The following is a 24,814-nucleotide window of genomic DNA, read 5'->3' on the forward strand; positions in this document are numbered from 1 at the left end:
CTTGGGAGGGAGAGGTAGGAGAATCGCTTAAGCCCAGGAGTTGGAGGTTGCTGTGAGCTGTGATGCCACAGCACTCTACCCAGGATAACAGCTTGAGGTTCTGTCTCAAAAAAAAAAAAAAAAAAGTATACTCATTTCAATTAAGTGGTATTAGAGATTATGCTGCAGAATGAAATTTTTTTAACCAAAAACTACTATTGCAACAAATCTTTTTTTAAAAAAAAAAATCATTCTTTCTTGGTTACTTTGCTGCTTGTGATCTGTTCATTAGTATGTATTCTTTAGCACTAATGAAAACAATCACTTTCAGTCAAATTTATATTGATATGCACTTCTATAATCTTAATAATATAAGGATATTTTATTACAGAAATAGTAAATGTTTTAACAAACCATGCAAATATAAAAACTACCAAAGATAATGTATTTCCTTTTGCTTTATGCTTTGAGTTTCTATGAGGAATGATAATAATATGGGAGGATCTATTAAGGAGCTACTCTGTATCAGGAATGAGGCTAGATCCTTTCACATACAATTATTAATTTAATCTCATCATAACCTTCTTGCTTTATTGTTACAATATTAATTAAAAATTTAAACAGTCATTAAAAATAACTCAATACACTGATTATTCCATAAATTTAAGAAAGTTCTGAAATGTTGTAATTTACCTCCAATCTATAACTTTTTAACTAATCATACTAAATATTTAAACTGAATGATACATACTTTTCTCATAATTTAAAGATGTGCATTTCCTCTATTTAATTATTTTTGTATATAATTTCCTTCAATATTTTTTGTATCAAAACAACTCTCTTATAAAAAAAGTTTCAAATTGTTAAAGAAATGTATGGAAATAACTGTAAACCCCATCTGATTATCATATTTATGTCTAGAATGATATTTTATGTATTAGAATATCATAGAAAACATAATTATAAACTTTCATGCCAGAGAATGCTTGATGCATTAAGATTATATTTATGCAAATAGCATTATGTATGTTTGAAAATATGTGAGCCTGGCTTTTCTGCCCTCTCAGGTGAAGTAATAAGAATTATGAGTAGTTCTTAACATCGACAAATTTTGATGACACACCTATTCAGAAATGAAATCTAAGCACTTCACAGACTCATGCATATAATTTTTTACTTCACTATGACTCTCAAATAAAAGTATCATGCCTGCAGATATTCAAAACTGTTAGCCCATCAACTACAAATAAAAGTTTATTTTTTATGCTTAAATACCACAGATATAATGCCACTTACATAACCATGTAAGTACCTGAGGAAAACAGAGGAAATCTCTATTGTATTTGTCTGTGTATAAATGTTTGGAATATGACCACAGAAGCAAAGGCAATAAAAGCAAAAATGGGAAAATGGAATTACAAACAAATTAAAAATGTTCTGCACATAGAAGGAAACAGAGCAAATAGATAACCTAGCAAAGAAAGAAAATAATGTGCAACCCATACATCTGATAAGGAGTTAATCTCCAAAATATACAGAGAACACAACTCAATAGTAAGAAAACAACTCAAATTAAAAAAAAAAAAACAACAACACATGCTAAGGATTTGAATAGGCATTTCTCAAAAGAAGAAACACAAGTGGTACATGAAAAAATGCTCAACATTGCTAATTAGGAAAATGAAAATTAAACCCACAATGAGGTACTACCTTATACTTGTTAGATGGGTATTGTGAAAAAGATGAAAGTAATAAGCATTGACAAGCAGTGGAGAAAAAAGAACTCTTGCACATGATTGGTGGAAATGGATACAGCTATTACAGAAAACTGTATGAGAGTTCTGCAAAAATTAAAAATAGAATGACCATGTGATCCAGCAATCCCACTACTGGGTAAATATAGACATATCTTGACTATATTGGGGGTTCCATTCCAGAACACCACAATAAAGCAAATATTACAATAAAGTCCGTCACACACTTTTTTTTTTTTGTTCCCCAGTGTATACAAATGTTATGTTTACTCTGTAGTCTATTACATGTGTAGTATTATATTTAAAAAATAATGCATATAACTTAATTAAGAAATATTTTATTGCCAGAAAATGCTAATGATTATCTGAGCCTTTAAGGAGTGGAAACCTTCTTGCTGATATAGGGTCTTACCTGGATGTCTTGTTGGTGGCTACTGAATGACCAGTGTGATGATTGCTGAAGTTTGAGGTGACTGTAGCAATTTCTTAAAATAAGACAACTACTACTGCCAAATAATTGGCACTCCCTTTCACGAAAGATTTTTCTGTAGCATGCAATGCTGTTTGATAACATTATACCCACAATAAAATCTCTTTCAAAATCAAAATGAATCCTTTCAAACTCTTCTTCTAATGGATTACATTTGTATAATATTCTAAATTATTTGTTTTTATTTTAACAGCATATTCACCGTACATAGATTCCATCTCACTACTCTCTTTGTTCATGCATAACAAGCAAATTCTCATTCTTTAAACTTTCATTAGACTGGAGAAATTCATTCACATCTTTAGGCCCCACTTCTGACCACTGCTATGCATTTCTCACCACATCTGCAATTACTTCTTCTATTGTAGTTTTGAAACCTTCAAAAGGATCTGTGAGGGCTGGAAGCAACTTCTTCCATATTCCAGTTAATGTTGCTATTTTGACCTACTCCCATGAATCACAAATAATCTTAATGGCATCTAGAACAGTGAATCTTTTCCAGAAGGTTTTCAATTTACATTGCTCATATCTATGAGAGGAAACATTATCTATGGAGATATAGCCTTATGAAATACAATAATAATGAGACTTAAAATTTAAAATTACTTCTTGATCCATGAAATGCAGCATGGTTGCTGTGTCAGCAGGTATGAGAGCAATATTAAATTTATTGTACATTTCTACCAGAGCTTTTTGATGACCAAGTGCATTGTCAATAAGCAGTAATACTTTGAAAGGAATCTTCTGAACAGTAGAGTATTCAGTAATCTAAGATATAAACAAAGTACTGCCATCCAAGTTTTGTTGTGTCATTTCTAGAGCATAGGCAGAGTAGATTTAATCATTCTTAAAAGGTTTAGAGATTTTGAAATGGTCTATGAGCATTGGTATCAACTACATTAGTCCCTAACAAGAGAGTCGATCTGTCCTTTGAAGCCAGGCATTTACTTTTCCTCTCTAGCTGTGAAAAATCCTTCCTACATGGCATCTTCTTCCAGTATAAGGCTGTCTACATTGAAAATACTGTTTAGTATATTCACTTTCTTCAATTATCTTATCTAGATCTTCTGTATTACTTTATGCAGCTTCTTTTTAAGCACTTGCTACCTCATCTTCAACTTTTATGTAGTGGAAATGTTTTCCTTCTTAAACCTCATGAGGCAATCTCTGTTAGCCTCAACATTTTCTTCTCAGCTTTTTCATCTCTTTCAGCCTTCGTATTAATAAAATTTTAAAAGTTAGCACTATGCCTCAAATTAGGCTTTGGCTTATGGGAATATTTTTGACTGGTTTAATGTTCTATCCAGACCACTGAAACTTTCTTCATATCATCAAGAAGGTTAAGCTTTCTTATTACTTACGTGTTCACTGGAGTAGCACTTTTAACTTCCTTCAGGAACTTTTGCTTTGCATTTACAAGTTGGCTAACTGGTACAAGAGGCCTCACTTTCAGCCTATCTCATATTTTGACCTGTCTTTTCACTAACCTTAATCATTCCTAGCTGTGGATTCAAAGTGAAAAACATGCAACTCTTCCTTTCTCTTAAACATTTGGAAGTCATTGCAGGGTTATTCATTTGCCTAATTTTAATATTGTCATATATTAGGGAACAGGAGGCCCAACAGAGGAAGATGTGTGGGGAAGGCCCAGTCAGTGCAGCAGTCAGAACATGCCCAACATTTATCAATTTATATTATGGTTCATGGTGCCCCCAAAATAATTACAATAATAATATCAAAAGGCACTGATCACAGATCACCAAACAGATATCGTAATAATGAGAAAGTCTGAAATATTGCTAGAATTAGCAAATGTGATACAGAAACACTAATTGAGGACATGCTGTTGGAAAAATGTTGCCAACAGACTAGCTTGATGCAGCATTGCCACATCGCTTCGTAAAAAACACAGTATCTGCAAAGTGCAATGAAGCAAAGCGTAATTAAATGAGGAATGCCTGAATATCCAAAACAAATCAATAATTAGTATGTTGAGAAGATATTTATACTTCCATGTTTAGTGCAGCTTTATGCACAATAGCCACGATATGGAATCAACCTACATGACCATCATCGGATGAATGAAGAAAGAAAATATGACATTTATGTAAATAAAATGGAATTCTATTCACCCTCAAAAAAGAAATGGAACCTGTCATTTATGATACCATGGATGAAACTGTAGAATATTACCTTAAATGAAATAAGCTAGGCACAGAAAGACAAATACTGAATGATTTTGGTTATATATAGACTTTTAAATAGTCAAACCCATAAAATCATAGAGTAAAATTGTGGTTACCAGATGCTGGAGGTTGGGGAATTTGAAAGATGCTGGTCAAAGGAGATAAAATTTTATTTAGGCAGGGTAAATTAGTTGAATTGATCTATTATATATCATGGTTACTGTTGGTAAAAATGATGTATTTCAAACTTAAAAATGACTAAGAAAATAATTTTCATATAAAATTTTTCTCACACAAAAAATCATAAATACATGAGATAATTCTATGTCAAGGAGCTTGATTTAACCATCCACAATGTATTCATATATTATAACATATTTTACACCTTAAATATATATAAATGTTTCTTGTAAATTTGAAAAATGTGTAAATAAATAAGTGTAAATATTAATATTTAACAAGGATAAGGATCATACAGAAGCTCTAAAATATCAGATGTCTCTTAATACACAGCAGTAACACTTGATTACCATACAATCTGAAAGATGCAAAATGTGAAAAACTCATTCACTAAGTCCGTAGTTAATTTTTCAAATAAATATGGTGCCAGCACAAAATTTTAGTGTATATTAAAGTTAGAGTTCAGGAACTGCAAATATTTTTACGAGGAAAAGCTTTAAGTGATACTGACTTTCTCTGCGGGTCAATATGGTGAAATTTCCTCAAAGAATAATAAATCTGGGAAGGAATCACCATTTTCTTAATTAAATTACTAAATTACTATGTTCAACCTTGTTAATTTGTATGAATTACAAAAATAAGTTGAATTTATTTATTATATCAGAAAATTAATTTTATTGTGGGGAAAGTAATATATTTTAATAAGCGTATCTCAGTAAGGCTACCAAAATAATTCCTTCTTCCTTTGATATTCCTTTTTTTCAGCCATTAAAAGTAATAATTTAGGCATAATATAAATATTCCACACAGATATCCCTTTTATATGTTTTCTATTATAGTGAAAAAAATTATTTAAAAAAATCATAGAGCAGTGAATCTTTCAGAAACATAAGGGTTATATTAGAAAAGCAATGACTTTTACAACATTTTTCCTTCTCATTAAATTGATTACTTACTGTTTTCAGACAAATGAATAAACTATGTGAAAGAATTTCAATTGTGCACTAGACATGGTAGTGACCAGAGAGATGGAACCTAGTTCATTTAAGTAATTATGTAAAAATCCCAAATCTGAAACAGTTTTATAATTAGATGGTGAAAGTTCTACAGTAGAAAGTAGCCAGCTTTTACTAGAACAGTACAATCTTTTTTTTCAGTGCAAACCTAAGGATCTTGAACTTAATTGTCAGGGCCAAATCATGGTGATAATCCTGCGGGGTGTTGTGGGAGATACCATGATAGACTACAAGCATCTTTAACTTGACAGGACAATCTTGGAGTGACCTCTGGAGTGATCTGATAAAAAGCTCTCAGGAAGAATCTTCTGCTTGTCCATTGCAACCAAAGTTACCAATAATTGCTAAAAAAGTAACACCAAACCATGCAATCACAGCCAGATGTCAAGATGTAATTATTCACTGCAGGGCAATGGCTAAGAACACTTTAAATTGCCTAACAATGATTTATATCGGAAAAATCTTACTTTTAAGGTATTTTCAGAATTTTAATGCTGATAGAAAGGTTGAAAGTTTATAATTCTTTAAGGTGCAATTTCAGTCTCATTCTGAAAATCTGCCCATTTTTTTCCTCCAATTTGGTCACATGTTAAGTCAAAACTGTGCTTTTTATTACTCTGCTGATTACTACATGAAATAATGTCTCTATTTTACAAGTAATCATATTTGAGGGAAGAAAACTAACAAAAACTGCTGATAATGTCATTCCAAATTTAATAGATATCAGAGACATACCTAAAACATTGCAACTATTTTTGTTGGAATTTTAAAGGTTTACATATAAAACCTTTCTATTTCAATTTTAGAAAAGTATCAGAAGGTAATAATTTAGACCAAGTTTCAATTTTCCATGTCTAGGATGTAAAGAACTTTAAATTCTAAATTGCAGTATTTACTAATATACTCACGACAGTCATCAGGTTCGTCAGATCCATCACCACAATCATCCACGGTATCACATTTCCACCAGAATGGAATACATTTATCAGTTTTGCAACGAAACTTAAAAAAAAAAAAGAAAACAAAACATTAAAAAGCCCATCACATACAAAATTCCACAGTAGGAAATAAATGCCCAACAAGCATTTGACCTGCCAGGAGAGCATATTGTTCTGGAAAACTTGCAGAGATTTCTTGTGCATACAGAGGAGCTTGCTCATTTACATGTCGTCTAGAGGATAGTTGTGCACTATAGCAGCTGAGTTGAGTAGCCTAGTTGGAGCAGTTGTTAAAGAGACTCTTTGGCTCTAAAAGCCTAAAATATTTACTGCCTGGCTATTTAGAGAAAAGGTTTGGCAAACACTAAATAGGGCTAAGAATTATCAGGAATATTAGGAAAAAACATCAAATTGAATGAATTTTGTTAATTTCAGTTCATTTAATTTAATTACATTTTCTGAAAAATCTTGGGCAATTCAATCAAATTCTCTCAGACTGTTTTTTAGTCACCAAATAAGAAGCTGAACATAATCTGGAGAATTTTTTCTAGAACTATCATGTTGTGATTTCATGAAATACACTGAACATTGAAAGTACTGCCCTTAGCAATAATGAGTATCTGCCCCATAAAAATTTTAAGAATATTTTTTAAGGTAGTTGAGGCCAAAGAGTCCTTTCCAGTTTTTAGAAATATTAATAAATGGCTCAGCGCCCACAGCACAGTGGTTACGGTGCCATCCACATACACTGAGGGTGGTGGGTTCGAACTTGGCCCAGGCCAGCTAAATAACTACAACAACAACAACAACAAAAACAACAAAAATAGCCAGGTGTTGTGGTGGGTGCCTTTAGTCCCAGCTACTTGGGAGGCTGAGGCAAGACAATTGCTTAAGTCCAAGAGTTGGAGGTTGCCATGAACTTGTGACGCCACTACAGTCTACTGAGGGTGACATAAGTGAGATTCTGTCTCCAAAAAAAAAAAAAAAAGAGAAATATTAATAAATATACATAATCTTTTAGAAGTAGAGAAATTGTGATAATTTTTTTAATGTTATAAATAAAGCTAAATAGTCTTTCTTGTTGACTTTTTAAAAATAAAGTACAGAAGAGAACTGTTTTAATAATACTTTCTCTAAGTTTATTTTTAAAAACTATTAAATGAAATAGTTATTCCTATGTTTTGTTTATCCCTTCCATTTAAAATAACTAAAGAAATAGTAATAAGAAAAATAATAATTCTATTATTTATAAAAATAGAAAGTTTAACTGCTCTCTTTTAAAATAAAATTAACTATCAAGTAGAAGATTAACAATAAAGAAAATAGTTGAAATTATTATATGGCAATATTTACTTATAGGCTATTTAGCACACATGTGGCTAGATACTAGAGAAAAAAATTCTGGAAGTATTATCACATATTTATAAGGAAGATACCTGACCCAAATTCACCTCCTGAGGCAGAACACAGAACCATCTTTCCTACTAACTTCATTATTGTCCAACTGAACACAGTGACCAGAAAAGCTTAGTTAACTTAATACTTACAGATCTGTAGCCACAAGCTAATTCCTTTTTTAAGCAAAATTTAGATAGAGGAAACTAAAGAAAATCATATTTCCCATACAGAGAACATGTGCATCTGAAGGAGCTGCCGTCAAAAGATCCACTTTGAGTTATTAAAACCAAGCAATAGATAACATTTAGCCAACTTCTTCTTTTACTATCAAATGACTTTATTCTTCATTTTAGTAGAAATTCCGTGAAAAGCATATATTACAATATTCACCAGGAATTGAAATCATTTCTCTAATAATTTTCTAAAGGTTATTAATTTTCTTTGGAAGTGTTTATGTTGTAATTCTCACATGAGTGACTGGCAGCAAGATAGCATTTATCTTAGCACATTTTACATAAGACAGAAAAATATAGCCTGGATTCAGTTATCTCTAATGTCAATGGAATAGCAATCTAAGAATTTGTTCAATTAAAATACAGTTACTTTCTTCAAATAAGAGATAATTTAATGTTAGTTTTTCCTAAACCTGTCTAGGCATCATGAAATTGATTCAGGTTAGATTTACATTATATTTTTTAAAATATGAGAGTTAATTTTTCTTACAGTGCCAACATGGGAGGTAACAGAGCACTATAAATCCAAGGGGATATCTGACTGCTCAACTGATTTTTCCAAATAGCCTATAGTCATGTCTGTTGTGGTTTTTCATAAATTACCAGAGGAAAAGAAATTACCTTTATAGATAGTGACTGTCTAGGGATACAAGCAAAAGCAATTGCCCTGAACATTAAATATTTCCAGTCATTACAGTATATCAAAGCACATTAGTTAAGAGGACTTCAGGCCTCCTGAGCATCCTAAAAGTCTTCCAAATTATGATTGGAATAATTTCTTAAAATATATATTTCTATAATTCACTAAATATGCCTGATTTATATGAACATCAACTGTTGGAATTACATAAAACATGATGATTTTGCTTTCTGTTTCATTTTTCATAAGAACATCAGAGGGTTTCCAGTTAAGATAAGGCCAAGGTAAAATATAATTGTCACATTATTTTTCATGCTAATCAACATTTTATTCATGGAAAAAGATGTCTTCTATTTCATGTCTTAACTTCATTTTTTTCATATTTAAATTCAGAAACTTAAAAACGTTATTTATACTAAACAAAAAAATTCATGGTATATATGTTCTCTAAGACTAATGTCATCATTAAATAAATTGCAGATTGTAAATATCACCCACAAGAAGCCATAAACTACTAAATATACATCTTCTCAGATGAATAGAAGGATAAAAACACAAATCCCAATGTAGTGAAACAAGAACTGTTTCCACTTTAAAGGTAAATGAAGCCATTTTTACCAAATTAAAATAATTTAAATTAAATATTTAAAATAAATAATAAGAATTGGTTTTAATCTTGACTTTTATCACATTTTCAGATTATATTCTGGATTCTAATAGAATTCTTATTGGTGTGATTTGCTTTTTTTATTTTTCTAATAACCAGTTCTATTTTCAAGATATGTCATTGGTTGCTATCATTAAATGATGAATCAAAATTCCTAGGTAATAATAAATTAAAAATACAAAATTTTCATCAATATAATTAACAGTATGATTCTCAACTGCCCAAATGATTTGTTTCATTTAAATACCTACCTCATTGAAAACTGTGTTTCGAGAAACTGATTTATTGCCAGGAAGTGTGCAGTGTACATATATTTTTTCCCACCCAAGATCTGTCTGTATGCACCAAAGACTTACAAGGATTATCATTAATGGACTGTGTTAGCTACTCCTCATTTTCTTGAAAAGGAAATAAATGAAATGATAACTCCTTTTTTTGTTTGTTTTCTGTAAGTATAGTTAAACACCAAAATATCTGTTCTATATTTTGGTTTGCCCTGTCTTGTTACCATTGAAATTATCTGAAATTTTTTGAAATTAATGATAAAAATTATTGGGGTATTGGAAAAATCATAAGTATTTTAGTCTTGTCACCATTTGGGAAGTAATTTTCTTAAATGTTAAATATTTTAGTCTTATCAAATTGGGAAATAATTTTATTAAATAAATAATACTTTCATACTAACTTGTGTTTTCATTTAATTGAATGCTCAGATATTTTTGGCACTAAATAAACATAACTAGAGAATTTCTTGCACAATACAATTTTGAAAAATTTAGTTCCTCTTATGTCTGTAGCCAGGCTAATGTTTTATAACCTATGTCTTGATATTTAACATGTTGATCTGTGTTTCAAAGCATTCTGTGGTCTAACTCAGGTGTCAGCTGACTGCTGAGACACATCACACTACAGTGTCTTAGGCAGGCATCATCTCTAAAAAGTCAGCAATGGCCTCAGCCATAAACTCACTCATAGACCACTCCAAAGCGGGAGACCAAAGATTATTTTAGAATAATCTGGAGGTTAAGCTGGGAATTGACTAAATAGTACATAGCAGTTATATATTAAAATACTTAAAAAAAAATTTCTCCCTTAAATTTTGCCAAAAGGAATAGATGATTACTGATTTTATCTCTCATAATGATTTAAATATCCAGATTTTAAAAAACAGTATTTTTTTTATACAAATCCTAAGGGAATTATGTCAACACAATTTGTACAGAAATCAGAATCTATGGCTTTGCTTTCAACTAGACATCAGAACCTCCTGATGGCACCTCATACTAACTGTACATATATTCTTTTAAAGCATATTCCAGTTGCACTACAAGCAGGGCTAATAATAACATCTACCATACACCAGAAACATTTCCCACTTACTCTTCGTGAAATGGCCTGGAAATATTATCATTTCATTTAAAAGAGAAGAAAAATGAGGCACCAAAAAGTTTAGTAACAGCCCTAGGGTAATGCAGACAGTTCAAAAAGACAGTCAGCTATAGAATCTTAGTGAGCCTGGCTTTAGAGTGACTCCTAGCCACTTCACATATGCACACCGTGGAAAAGGTCCAATCTCTTTCATTTATATAATTCCTTAACAGAATTCACAGGTCTAATCTGAGAGGCAGGCTGCGCTAATATTAACTTCTCCATTTTGAGGTTTTTTTTTTTTTTTTTTTTCAGTTTTTGGCTGGGGCTGGGTTTGAACCCACCACCTCCGGTATATGGGGCCAGCACCTTACTCCTATCTTCTCCATTTTGAAGATAAACACACTCTAAGAGAAATTTAATTTCTTGCCATGAAGTCACTGCAAGTAACTGAAATACCAGCAAATTCAAAACACAGAATTATAAAAATAAATTTAGTCATTTTTTAAAAAAACATGGTTTCTTTGACAATTTTATCTTAAAAAAAGACAGTGAGTCAAATATCACATAGTCTAGTTTTATAGAGCCATATGACTTGTCCAAAATTTGAAAAGTACAAAATCAAGTCCACACAATTTATCATTTTAGTATGAAATTTAATTTCTGGGATATCTTCACTGAAAATAATTAAATTTGGAAGAAAAAGAGGTTTCAGAAGGATACTATCTTGATCATATAATGTTTTAATAAAATAGTATCTAGAGAATTACTCTCCATCCAGTTTATCTTGTCCAAATCACTGGCTCTGAGATATGGAAGAGTCAGTGATACATAGCAGATTAGCTAGGAAAATTTCTTGCTGTGTTTTAACTCCACCTACCTTTGTCTACCAATGCCTTAATCATCGTACCCTCATGAGATATATAAAATCTCTTCTGTTGCTCATTCTATGTCATGCTAAACAAATATAAACAAACTCAAGCAAAACTTTTATAACAACTTGTCCATACATTCCAGGAGATGATTTCTAGACCTCCACTCACCTGACTGGCTGTGCAGTTGGATAAGCAAGTCCTATTATCAGCTGCAAGATAGAAGTTGGTGGGACATGCACAGGTATGGGTCTTTCCAGGGGCTAAAAGGCATAAATGACTGCAACCACCATTATTTATCATGCAGAAATGGTTGGAGACTACAGAAGAGAAAGAAACAACAATAACGAAATAAGACAATCATGATGAATAATTTAACATGGGATTAGACATAGGACATTTAAGCTTCCAAACTGTATTTGAGTAAAACTTTGCGATCAAAAGCTCATCAAGCTAAATATAGTTTTTATTCACCATAAATGATATTCATTATCCAGTGACATTGATTTTACCATTAAATAATTTTAAGAGTTCACTTTCTATTAAAAAAAGAAGTATTTTAGTAGGAAAACTGTCCATCAGAAAAATAGAGAATATAAACATTTTGGATGAAGACATACATATGTTCAAAAATATAAATGTTAAATAAAACAATGAAACAATGATCTACAACTACTAGGGCAATGACTTTGCTTGATAGGCCTGATAGGATTTTTTTAGTAAGATGACCAATCCTTTATTTTGCAAGGCCTGATAGAATTCCTATTAGACATATATTTAAGCAAATTTGATATATTTGTCATTATTAGAACCCTAGCTACTTAAAAATAATTCATTCTACCCAGGATTCCAGAAACTTAAGAATCCTATAACTATTTTGTAAACAAATTATTTCAAGAATGCAATCTTCATTTCCCTGATTACACTTATTATTGTCCTTTTTGCTTAATATGATTTGAACAAATCAATAATTGTTTGCACTATTATTAAGCTTCTAATCATATCCCTTAATAGTAATACTTGATATCAAGTGAATTCTTCCATAAAATGATGCTAAATAATGAAATCTGGCAATTCTTTCAAAAATAACGTTACACTTAACCTTGAAAGACTCAAAAATGGAATGTTACTGAAAGATGTTAATGCATTTATGGAAATCATGGAAAGAATAATTACCATCAGGTTGTCTATAAGAATGATACACCTGGATATCTGTGATGGCATGCCATGAGTTAATCAGTGAGAGTCTGTCTGTTCCCGATGTTTTATGGGCACGGCTGAGTGACTTGGTTTTCCCATCAGTCCAGTAGATGTAGTCTTCAAACAATGTTAGTGCAATCACCCCTGGAATATCTTGATTAGGGACTGTAATAGGAGATGGTAAGATTAATGTTCAGTCTTGGAAGACTGCCAGTTAAAATATTCAATACTACATGGGCTGACAGATACAACTGCTACAGAACTTCCTGTGAATAATTGCTGTGACAACCTGTCAGGCCAGCAAGGTTCTTTATTACCAGTTCAAAGAATGTGATATTGGGCACAGGAGCTCGCTTAGCTCAGATTTAGCTTGGTTTAACCACGGGGAAAAAAAGTGAATGTGATTCTGCTTACCATTAAAGGCTGCTTCACCAGAAACAAATACCAGCCAACATTTTTTAAATAATAGTTGGTGTAGGTATGTAGATATGTGTGTGTGTGTGTGTGTGTTTTAATCTTCCTGTTCTTAACTTAATACCTAAATCTACCTCAAGGAGGTCATTGTCCTCCTTTTTCCCCACATTTAAAATGACCAAATTATATATATCCAGGATGAAATATGTCTACTACTTGGAAATAAAGTGACTAGAAAACTAATAAAACCATTGTAGTCATTTATATTTCATGAATATTTTTATTACAAGATGAACTGGGATGGGATAGAGGGAAATAAGGATGGTGGGTAACAATATATTATGGGGTCTGAATAGTCATATGACTGTTTAGATTAAAGATTTAAATTGTTTTATAATCATAACTTATGCTGGTTAAATATAAACAGTAGATTGAGCATCATAAATGCAAATTTTTCTTTCAAGAGACTATAGGGTCCTATCAAGCAAATGAAATATAAGAAATCTGGTGTTTGGGGGTCAGGTAATTTTAAATCGTGGTACAGTTTTCTTTGTGTATTTAGTTTCTCAAAACTGTTAAAACAATCAATAAATTAAGAAAATGGAAACTTCCTAACATGTACAAACATTTTATATATTCTCTGTATTAATTTTTAGATATACTTTTAGAAGTTCTGAGAAAAAGTTCATTAACAAACAAAATGTACTGTAATTCCAGTATTAGGTACTTTTTCATTAATTAGATTTTAATGACTGAGAACTAAAGTTTGGCATATTCCCTTCAGTAGTAAATGTTAGAATTTCAAATAAAATTCACTCTTTCTAAGAAACTTTATAGTTTTATATTTAAAATGTTGGGTAAACTTGTATTTTCAACTAAAAGAAGACATTTTAAATTCATTGATTTGCTATTTTTATTCAGATAGCCAAATGTGATCAGAGAATTCACTAAGACTCAGAAACAGTAGAAATAAAAGAATTAAAATGAGAATTCTAAAAATAGGTGATATGTTAAATTATTGGCTATTATTAGTAATATTATCTAGCTAGAAATCCATCTCAGTATATAAGCTATGCGTAAAAAGGATGTAAAAATATCATATTTACACATGTTTTCAATTTTGGTGTAAATGTCCAGATGTATACACAACTTAATTATCTGTGTGCTCTCAAAGACATGGAGACCATGACTAAAATAACTGGAATTAGAAAGGAGTGAAAAGAAGAAGTAAAAGAATAGTTTACTTAGTAAATCATGTAAGAGCTATTTACATGAACTATTCCCATCCATGGCCTTTACCTGTATAAATTCATTCTTAAAAAAATATAACAAAACGCTTTTAGCTAGTTACATCTTGATGATGAGTGACCATGATACATAGATTTGGAAATTTTTAGGTAAGATAAAAATTTAAATGAAATGTTGAAAGATTCAGAAATATTTAATTTGGATCTCTTTAGATGGGAAGGAAGTAATCATATCATTAAATACAGGCTCAAAGAAATCATTCATCACTTCCAAAAATCTCAGTCCACAGAAAGATTCAAAAACTTTTGTAAAAACAGTTATTGTGGGAATTTACAAATTATCATTTAAGAATTAGCAATCCTTTTAGCTATTCAGCAGTAACCATAGCTAATATTTCTTAAGCACAGGGGTTCTCCAGAACTAGGCCAGTCGTTTCAATAGGTGGAACAAGCAATTTTGCTACTTTATTTACTTTATTTTATTTTATTCTACATACTCTCAACAACTCTATTATGCAGCAGTAAACATTACTTTGCAGATGAGGAAACTGAGATCTATAACTCAAGTAAAAGAGTGATGGAAAAGCTAGTAAATGGAAGTACTGATGTTTAAATCTTAGCTCCCCCCATGTTAGCATGCTAACACTGCTTAAATTTAAGAAAGCCAGCTTTGTAGGGTAGGGTATGTAAAGCAGTGGTACTAATTTCATAAACTCTGTATGACATTCAGATTGTGATTACTTGATACAATTGCATGTTTTCCAGACATGGGACATTTAAGCATTGAACAAGTATTAAGTATTAAGTAGTGATTACCCATCAAGGACTTCTGTTATGAAATATATATACCATACATTTATGGAAATCAGAAAGGGGTGAACTATTATTTCAGAATAAAGATGGCACATAACAGAATGTACAGAACATGTATATAGAAAATTAGTCTGTTTAGCTAAAGTGACAATCTGATGTGATTCCTGTTTGACAATGGCAGTGAAGACCAGGATAGTCACTAGCACCTCTATACCCCCGCTTCAGACTTGCATATTTCGCAAATGTGCTTACTTCCCCAATAACATTAAATACAACTACCAAAGTATTTGATTTATAAGAAAAAAGGTAAAAACAACCAATTTGTAATAACAAGGGAGAATCCAGTGCCATACATCAAACTCTATCCTGGCTACATGACGCTAGTCTTGTAAGAGATAGTGACTACCTCCCTAATGTCATAAGCAATATTAGTGAAAATCAAGCAAAACAAAAAAAGTGAAAACAGGTTAAAAATCTTCACATATTGCCTTTCTGAGGGTTTAGCTCCTGACTGCATAATTGGCAGTATGCTTCATTCCCTTTTTAGATCTAAATCTCTTCAAGAAGAGTTAATTGATCACCTGCTTAAGCTTAAATTTTAAAAAATTGCTATATATTAACTGCTAAATAGTATTAATAAATGAATGAATGTTGTATTTATTTTTCCATCCATATATGAAGAGTTTAACCCACACTGAGATTAGATAAGAAGATGTTCTGAGCCAAAGCATCTTATATTTTGGTATAAGAAATTTCCTTATTCTGAATGAAGACAAAAGCTATTTACTTTGGTTGTCTATTTTTATGTTATATATATGTATGTATGTATGCATATGTGTTTATATATATTACAACAAGAAACATATAATGGGATGTAATTTGGCAGTGCTGTGGGTTGAATGTATTCCCCCAAAGTTCATGTGTTAGAAACCTAAATGTCATTGTAACAGTATTAGAGGTGGGGCTTTTGAGATTAGTTCATGAGGTCCTTGACCTTGTAATGAGCCAACTCCAATTCCATTACCATTGGAATGGGTCAGCTATTGTAGGAGTTTGGCCCTCCTCTTCTCCTGTCTTGAGTCTGCTGTCTAGTCATGTGATGTCTTTCAGCCATGGGAAGAAACCTGTCAGATGCTACTACCATGCTTTTTCCTTTCCCAGCTCCAGAACCTTAAGGCAAATAAACTTTCTTTATAAATACCCTTTTCTGTAGTGTTCTGTTACAGCAGCAAAACCAGACTAAGACAAACTCAGTAAGTGGAGCTCATAAAATTTGAACATGTAATTCAAGGAATCTCTTACGATCTCTTTGATATCAGTGGAAGTTGCAGCACATAAACAGAAAATGCATCTTTAAATGGTAATTGAAGAGAGTTTAATAAAGGAATTCAAGGGTACAAGTTAACAAACTCTTACTAATACTGAGAAGTAGTTAATTTTAGGGAAAAAGTAGTCAATATTTCCTCAAAATGATGAAGGCTATCCTTTTTAAGGGAAAATTATATAACCAGTTGTCCTACATAAAGCTGCATTTGTTTAACTAAAAAGAAATGTGAAAAGTAAATATAAGGAATCTATCCTTTATAGGTATTCAGTAGACATACAAAAGATGAAGAAAACAAAATTGCTATGTGGGCTGTAGTTAACAAGTACTTATTACATATTTAAAGCCTATTTCAAAGCGGCTTACTGTAGTTAGGCCTCTATTCTGTATAACAGCAGTATTTATTGTACTGTTTCCAGCATTCCACTCAAGCACTAGGTTTCTAATTTTTGACTTATACACTGTATCTTTTGGAACAAGGAGTTAATATTTGCCAAAAAATTAAATGAAAGAAATAGCTCCATATGTAGTTTTTCCCTGTGAGTCCAGCTGGATGCTATCCTGCTAAGACTCATAGTAATTATGAAAAATGGAAAGGGTTACAATCCAGAACACACTTTTGGCTTAACTGTGGTTGCCTCACAGCTATAGATATACTCTATTACAAGACCCTCGATTATTCATTTTTTGGACAGGCTAAACAATTAAATTCCTGGATAATATCATTACAATCTTATATTTCTGATTAATGTTCTTTAAATATGTAACTTAGGAACAAAATGTACCAGTAACATAGTTCTCATCCTTTGCTGAGTTAAAATCTCATAGTTGATGTTAGGGAGAATATAACATTGTAATGCTGACAGATTAGACATAACATTACACATTGGGTTAATACTAACACAAATATTTCTATTAATACTAAATTTTTCCCTTATTTCTTCTCAAAGATTTACTTTGAGAAATCTAAATTATATTTTAAAATGTTACTTTATTCTCACCAATCCCAGTAATTTATCATTTAAAAATAACTATAAAATTTTTAGCAGTATTTTCAAAAGTAAAAAATGAAAAGCTATAGAATGTAACCACCATATTCTATAATTATTTTTATGAAAAAGTCAAGATCTCAAAGTAACTTGACTTTAGAATTGATGTATTTGAGTTATAGAGAGTTTATGTATTGATCAAAGCACACTATCAGGTCAATGTGGCCCTCAGTCTATGACTGGCTATAGTGATAGCCAGTTTGGAAGATTGATTTCCTAAATCTTTAATGTTAATAAGCATATGAAATCAAACCTTGACACCCACTGTCTTTTACATTTTGATATATTTTATGATTCTTCCACTTTTGAAATTTTTCTCTGTGCCATTATCTCTACTAAAGGCTCCCATCCTCTTATAGCTAAAATATTGAGAAATAGACCTTTCTCCTTCTTTCAATCTCTTACAATCTATTTGATATCAGCGAAAGTTGCTACAGCAAACAGGAAATACATCTTTAAGTGGTAACTGAAGAGAGTTTAATAAAGGACTTATTTACTAGGAATGGGCATAGCAAAGAGACCAATGAGGGGTTGCTTTTTCCTAGGTCTGTTGCCAGTACCTCTTGGAAAATGTAGCTGAGTAAAAAAGTTACCCAGCAAGAACAGTGGCCTTTGGGGGATGAACTTAGCCACTGTCAATAATTGTGGTTGTGCATAAGGGAAAGAAGACAAATATTCTGAATTCTTCCTCTGTCCAACATCTAATGTCCTCCCAGTAATCCCACGGAATAAATCCAACTTGACATCAGGCGTTAATGCCTGGGTCAGCAGCTCTAGCACATGGAATAGGGCAAAGCATCAAAGGTAGGTTAACTAGAACTACAATTAGTTAATGTTTTTCATATTTTATCATCTAACACAGCTCCTCATGGATCAAAAATCATCAGTCTAGACAAAGTATTTAGCCTGACTAAAACATCCTGTATTCAGAAGAGAGGTTAAGAACACAACCATTTTCTCTGATACCCTTCCAGGATAAAAGTACAACAAAGTATGTAGAGAAGATAGGACATGAATTAAAGCAAGAAAACAGGAAAAAGCAGAAAGAAAGAGATGAGAAAGGAAAACAATTGGCATTAAAAAATGAGGAGAGGTTAAACAAAAGCTACAAAAATGTATAGGTTGGTAAACAGATGATAAAATTCAGATGATAGTTTAGAAGGTAGTTTACCATGATACAGAAAGTGGAGGATTCATGACAGTGGCCAGTGGGTGTATGGATCATGATTTCTCAGTTATGAATAGTAATAGAGCAGGATGAGTGGGTGGGAAAATGGCCTGGGGAAGACCGGTCTTCAGAGAATGACTGCTGAGCCAGAGCTTTACAAATACTTTATTAAAAAAGACTGTGCTTTATATAAACTCAAGGCCAAGGACATTTTTCTATGTCAATAATTATGTCCCTTTCTCTGTTACTGTTTGCAGAACTTTTTTGCTAAATAATTATTTCTTGAGAACCTACAGCACACTACCAAGATACAGCTGCCTCTATTAATATTTTACCTGCCTACTCTCTAATGTGATCCTGCTTAATGGTAACAAATAATATTACAAATAAAATTTCTGCCAAAAGGATTCAAAATCCATTTTTTAAGATAAATTAAATATTATGAAATGTCAGGAAAACTAGGAATAGGCAACATCTGCAAATATTATGCTAGAATATTACAACTGTATTTTTCTAATAAAAAATATCACGGTCCTTCAGTGAGATTTGCAGGGATGAAAAATAAAGTTCCTCCATTTAAAATATGTCACAGTGTGTGGCAGATATGAGTTCATACTCTGAGAACCTATTCTATGAGGCTGCCTTTTGGATACTGACAGTGACCAAATGTCTGAACTGAAGTTATATGTCCCACCTTAGTGCAGTTGTTGATACACAGACTTTTAAAAGTATAACTCTTTGAAATGAGTGTGATGCCTATTGGCAAAGTACAAAAATCAATGCTGTATATAGAGATCTTTCTTAAATTTAAGTCATTATTAAGAGGTAACGGCATCCATGGTCCATCCTTTTCTAGTATTTCTTCCTCTTTTTGTCTACCTTCTCAGCTCAAGTAATATGTATTCTCTATATAGATTAGGAGTATTAAATTTAATACAATTCAATCACTTTCCTTCTCCCATCCATTTTTAAAATTTTCAAAATAGAAAGTTATGTATGGCCACTTCAATATTTAATGTCTAAAAAAGTATTTCTGTTAATGAATGTTAAGTTTGTGAAACAGATTGAAAATTGTAGTACATTCATTTTGAAAGCTAGATTTGCCTAAAAATATCTTTGCATGATGACAGCTTTGCACTCCAATCTCTGAAGTAAACAAAGCAACAGCACTTCATGCATTTGCAAAAAATATATTTCTGTTGCTTTGAAACTTTCTGGGCCTTTCTCCTGATGATACAAGCCTTCGGAAGTACTCGGAAATGAGATAGTCTGAAACTATCAGTACTAAATATAATTCTTATAATATTCTACAAGGAATATGTTTGTCAGAGAATCCTAATGAAAACTGAAGCCTTTAAAACCCATTTTGCCTTTGGGATAGACATCAAGTAGAGCCATTTACATGAATGTAGTATCGTACTGTTTTGAATTCTTGCCATTAGAAATTTATTTTTGGAATAAAAATAAGGAAAAATGTAATGTAGTACATGAATTTTCTAATGTGTTCTAGGTAGTCCTACCAAAATATAGGGTTAAATGAGGGAATTGATAGAACAGTCATCCTATGATTTAGTCTAACCCACTGTTAAAAATGTTACAAATGGTGGCATAAATAGAAGTCTTATTCAATGGAAAATAATATTGAACAATTGTGTAGCAAAGCAATGTGTTTAAATTAAGGAGTGACTGGACTTGAGGTGAACCTACTGATCTGTACTCTACTGACCCTTTGTGGATTCTCCACTGATTCGTATGTATTAGAAATGCATGAGGTTGTGGAAAATGACTTAAAACTCAAACTAGAGTAATATTTAAAATGTCCCTATTTTAATAAGACCCCAGAATACATGATATTTGTAAAAACAAGATCTATTTAAACATATATCCAATTTAATGTAACATGTTCTATTCAAGGGATAAAACTGAAATACATGATTCACCCTGATATGCTAAGACATTTTAGAAATGGAAGTTAATTTCAATTTATTTTATTGGTTCCAAAACATTTCTATAGTAACTGATATATTTTGCTTTTTTCCATTTACTTTTATTGTATTATAAACAACAGCAAATCAACACTGTTGGCATAAAATACCTTGTGAAGTCTACTATTTATAATGGACTGTGAATAATAAGAAAATTTTTTTTAAGTACTAAAACTACAGTATCTTACCAAGAAAAAAAAAAAAACAACACTCTAGAATATTGTAAAATAGTGGAAGTGGGGAGTGGGAAGTGTTTGCTAGATTTTTATCCCTTTTTTTGGTGAGCTTCAGAGAATAAATTTTCTAAAGACCTAAATGCAACAGCTATTGAGTTTCAGGATATGTGAACATAGAATACTTCCTTTTCCCTTTGCAATGTTTTTATCTTTCCCTTTAGAGCAAACCTTTCAAATATATTTTATGCTATTTCACCAGTAGCATGCTGAGATCTGGATTCCTTTTCCAACATTAATTAGACTAACTGCATGGGTTATGATTTGGATTTTCAAATCCAACATAGACTGGCCCCTTACAACAACAACTGGATTCCCAGAGCAATAAACAAACAATAGAGTTAGACTACAATATTGACAATTTAATATGAGGCCCTTCAGATTTAAGGCCTAGAAATAGTTATCCCTTAAATTAAAAGTTGTAGTCACCATAATTGCTTAAAATTTCAAATAATTTGTTCACAAAATAAAAGACAGTTCAGTCATAAATTATAGTTCAGCACGAGACCCAACTATTACTGTTCAGAGAAATTATAGTTAGAGAATAATCTTCCAGTAAAATAAGTAAAATATTCAGATGATCAACGTATTTAACACAAGGTTAAATCATTTAGTGATACTCAGTATAGTACTCTGAAAGAAACTATTTCTTAGAACAAAAAAGCTTAAAAATCAAATGTACATATTTTTTAGTTTACCCTATTGTAATTACTATTTCTACAGTATTTTCAGGCTTTTATTTGCCAAAAATACTACCCACCTGCCTAAGATATCTCAAGTTCATGGCACAATTAACATAAAAGGAGAGGAACTAAAACTAATATAAGTAGTCAGAAGCAAAAAAATCCCTAAAATTTAATTTTCTTTTCATTAAGTGGAAAAAATGTATTTCTAAATTAAGGTATATATGCAAAGTTATTGGTAAAAATTTTTTAAGAGATACTTAAAACTTGTTTAATAAATAATCCATTCAGAGATGACTGTATTACTCTTTGGAATGCAAACAATCAATGATAGAAGATCTCAAATTTCAGAAAATCTGTTGTGACATCAATTTACAAATAAGATTTAATAGTTTAACTATATGCAAGGAATGTGTTTAGTTTTAAAATAGCAAACTCTGCCATAAACTATTCCATTAAAGCAGGGTCTGAATGATGGTGCTGCCCTCCAAATGCATATGTCCAAACCTAACACATGTATGTAGTATCTCATGTAATAGTATTAAAAGATGGGAACTTTGGGAAGTGATTTTCATAAGATTTCTACTCTCATGAATGGAATTAACAACCTTATAAAAGAGGTCCCAGAGAACTGCCTTCTTCTTCCACCATGAGAAGACACAGAAGAAGTCATCTGTGAAGTAGACAGATCCCTCACCAAATACCAGATCTGCTAAGCCCTAGATCTTGGACTTTCCAGTCTCCAGAACTGCAAGTAATACATTTCTGTTGTTTAAGAATTACTCAGCCTAAGGTATATTGTGATAGTGACCTGAAGAAACTAAGACAGAAATTGGTACTAAGAACTACAAGGGTTGTAGTAATAACCAACTAAAAATGTGAATGTGATTTTGGAAATGGGTAATGGGTAAATGCTGGAAGTTTTAGGAACTTTGCCATAAAAAAAGCCTAAGAGAAAATCTACTGAGGGCTCAGAAGAAAAGGAAAACTATAACAAGGCATAAAATTTTCTGAATTGTGATCAGAATGCTGGTAAAGATATGAACTATAATAAAGGCCATGTTTCTAAGGTCTCAGATGGAAAAGATGAACATGTTGCTGGAAACTGAGGAAACACAATCCTTATAATGAAGTGGGGAAAAAATGAATCATGCTTCATGCCAGTGTTTTGTGGAAGGCAGAACTTAACAGTGATAGAACAGGATGTTTGGCAGAAGGAAAATATTAAAGGAGCTATTTGTCTTCACTTGCTTTCAGTAAAATGCACGAAGAGAGAAAGGAATTAAAGAGGGAATTTTAAACCAAAAGAAAAGCAGAAATTAAAATTTGGAAAATTCTCAACCTGGCCACCTTGTATAGAATGAAAGGGCATTTCACAGAGAGAACACCAAGTTTGTAGCCAAGCATTTAATGAAGAGATCAGCATGTTTGATGTGATTCATCAAGACAATGGAAGAATGACTTTATTTGAAGGCATTTTGGAGATCTTCAAAGCTGCCCTATTCATCACAAGCCAAGCCAGGGCATTAAAAGCAGAACAATGTCAAGGTTCTATCCCAAAATTGAGTGTAGCACTCCTTAGCCAGGCCTACTGTGGCACAAGTACATCTCCATATGTGGATCACATTGCCCCTCTGGAAGGCACATAAGGTAAACCTTGGCAGCATTGTCATAATGCAATTCCAGTAGGATGTAGAGTGCTACAAGCTGCCAGAATATGGTTACATCCACCTAAATTTCAAAAAATGCAAAAAATGCAGCCAAAATATTTGGGATCTAGGCAGAGAATCTCCATGGGGTGGGGCCACAGCAGAGAGGTCCCATTAGATCAATGCATGTTTAAGCCATAGAACTGGGGTTGCTTTAGACAGTCCCCACTATGGCTTTGCCTAGCAGAGCTGTAGGGGTAAAGCCACCCACAAGATACTAGGTTGGTAAAGTCATAGCTTGTAACCATTCTGGGAGAGCCTCACACAAGAGACTCCAACTTATGAGAGCTGCAAAATGAGTAATACCCAGTACAACCATGGGGTGGAGCCCCAGGAGATTTTGGGGTTCAACCCTGTCCCAGTTTGTCCAGAAAATAAGACTTAAAGAAGATTGTTCTGGAGCTTTAAGAATTAATAATTTCCCTGATGAATTTTGGATTTCATCAGGACCTATTACTCCTCTCTTCTTTCCTTATTTCTCTCTTTGGGGAATGGAAATGTTAGTTTTATGCCTATCCTATCATTGTATTTTGGAAGTACACAACATGTTTAATTTCATGAGTTCACAGTTAAAGAGCAATATACCTCAGGATGAATCATACCTTGAGTTTCACTTGTATCTAATTTTAACAATGTTTAGAAGAAACTGTGGACTTCAGAACTCTCAGGCAGTGCTAGAACAAGATAATAATACTTTTGTTGCTAGTAAGATACAACAAATATTTCCAAAGAATATAAATTTTGGAGGCCTGGGACAAAATGCTATGGTCTGGATGTTGATGTCCCATCACCCCTTAATTCGTATGTTAGAACCTAATAACTATTATGATGGTACTAGGAGGTGGAGCCTTTGGAAAGTGACAAATCATGAGGACTCCAACCTCATGAATGGGAACTGTATCCTTACAAAAGAGGCTCAGATCTTTCTTCCCCTTTCTGCCATGTGAGAACACAGCAACAAAACACCAGCTGTGAAGCAGACAGAATGAGCCCTTATCAGACTACCAGATACTGAATCTTCTGGCATTCTGATCTTGAATTTCCCAGCCTGAAACTATGAGTCATAAATTTCTGTTTATAAATTACTCAGAATATGACATTTTGTTGTAGCAGCCTAAATAGGCTAAGACACAGGGTGACATTATTGCTCATTTCATGCCCTCAAAGAAACAAAAATATGTGGATTTGATGAGACATATGCTTTCTTTTAAGACAATTATGTTCTTGTGGTTTTAGTTTGAGTATTTTTTTCCTTATATTTTATGCAA

The 24,814-nt window shown here is 32.2% G+C and overlaps 1 protein-coding gene across 1 annotated transcript in view; it reads right to left on the bottom strand.

Moving 5' to 3' along the window:
• The window catches only part of LRP1B (LDL receptor related protein 1B), a 320,398-nt gene that overhangs the window by 208,065 nt on the left and 87,519 nt on the right, over positions 1-24,814 (bottom strand). The window contains exons 19-21 of the mRNA XM_003794393.2: positions 12,898-13,086; positions 11,893-12,041; positions 6,514-6,607 (exon numbers count right to left, since the gene is read on the bottom strand). Coding sequence (XP_003794441.1) covers positions 6,514-6,607; positions 11,893-12,041; positions 12,898-13,086 — 432 coding nt within the window. The remainder of the gene's footprint in view (positions 1-6,513; positions 6,608-11,892; positions 12,042-12,897; positions 13,087-24,814) is intronic.

Source organism: Otolemur garnettii, unplaced genomic scaffold (assembly GCF_000181295.1).
Source record: "Otolemur garnettii isolate 467f Iridium unplaced genomic scaffold, OtoGar3 scaffold00080, whole genome shotgun sequence".
In the NCBI taxonomy this organism is placed as follows: domain Eukaryota; kingdom Metazoa; phylum Chordata; class Mammalia; order Primates; family Galagidae; genus Otolemur; species Otolemur garnettii.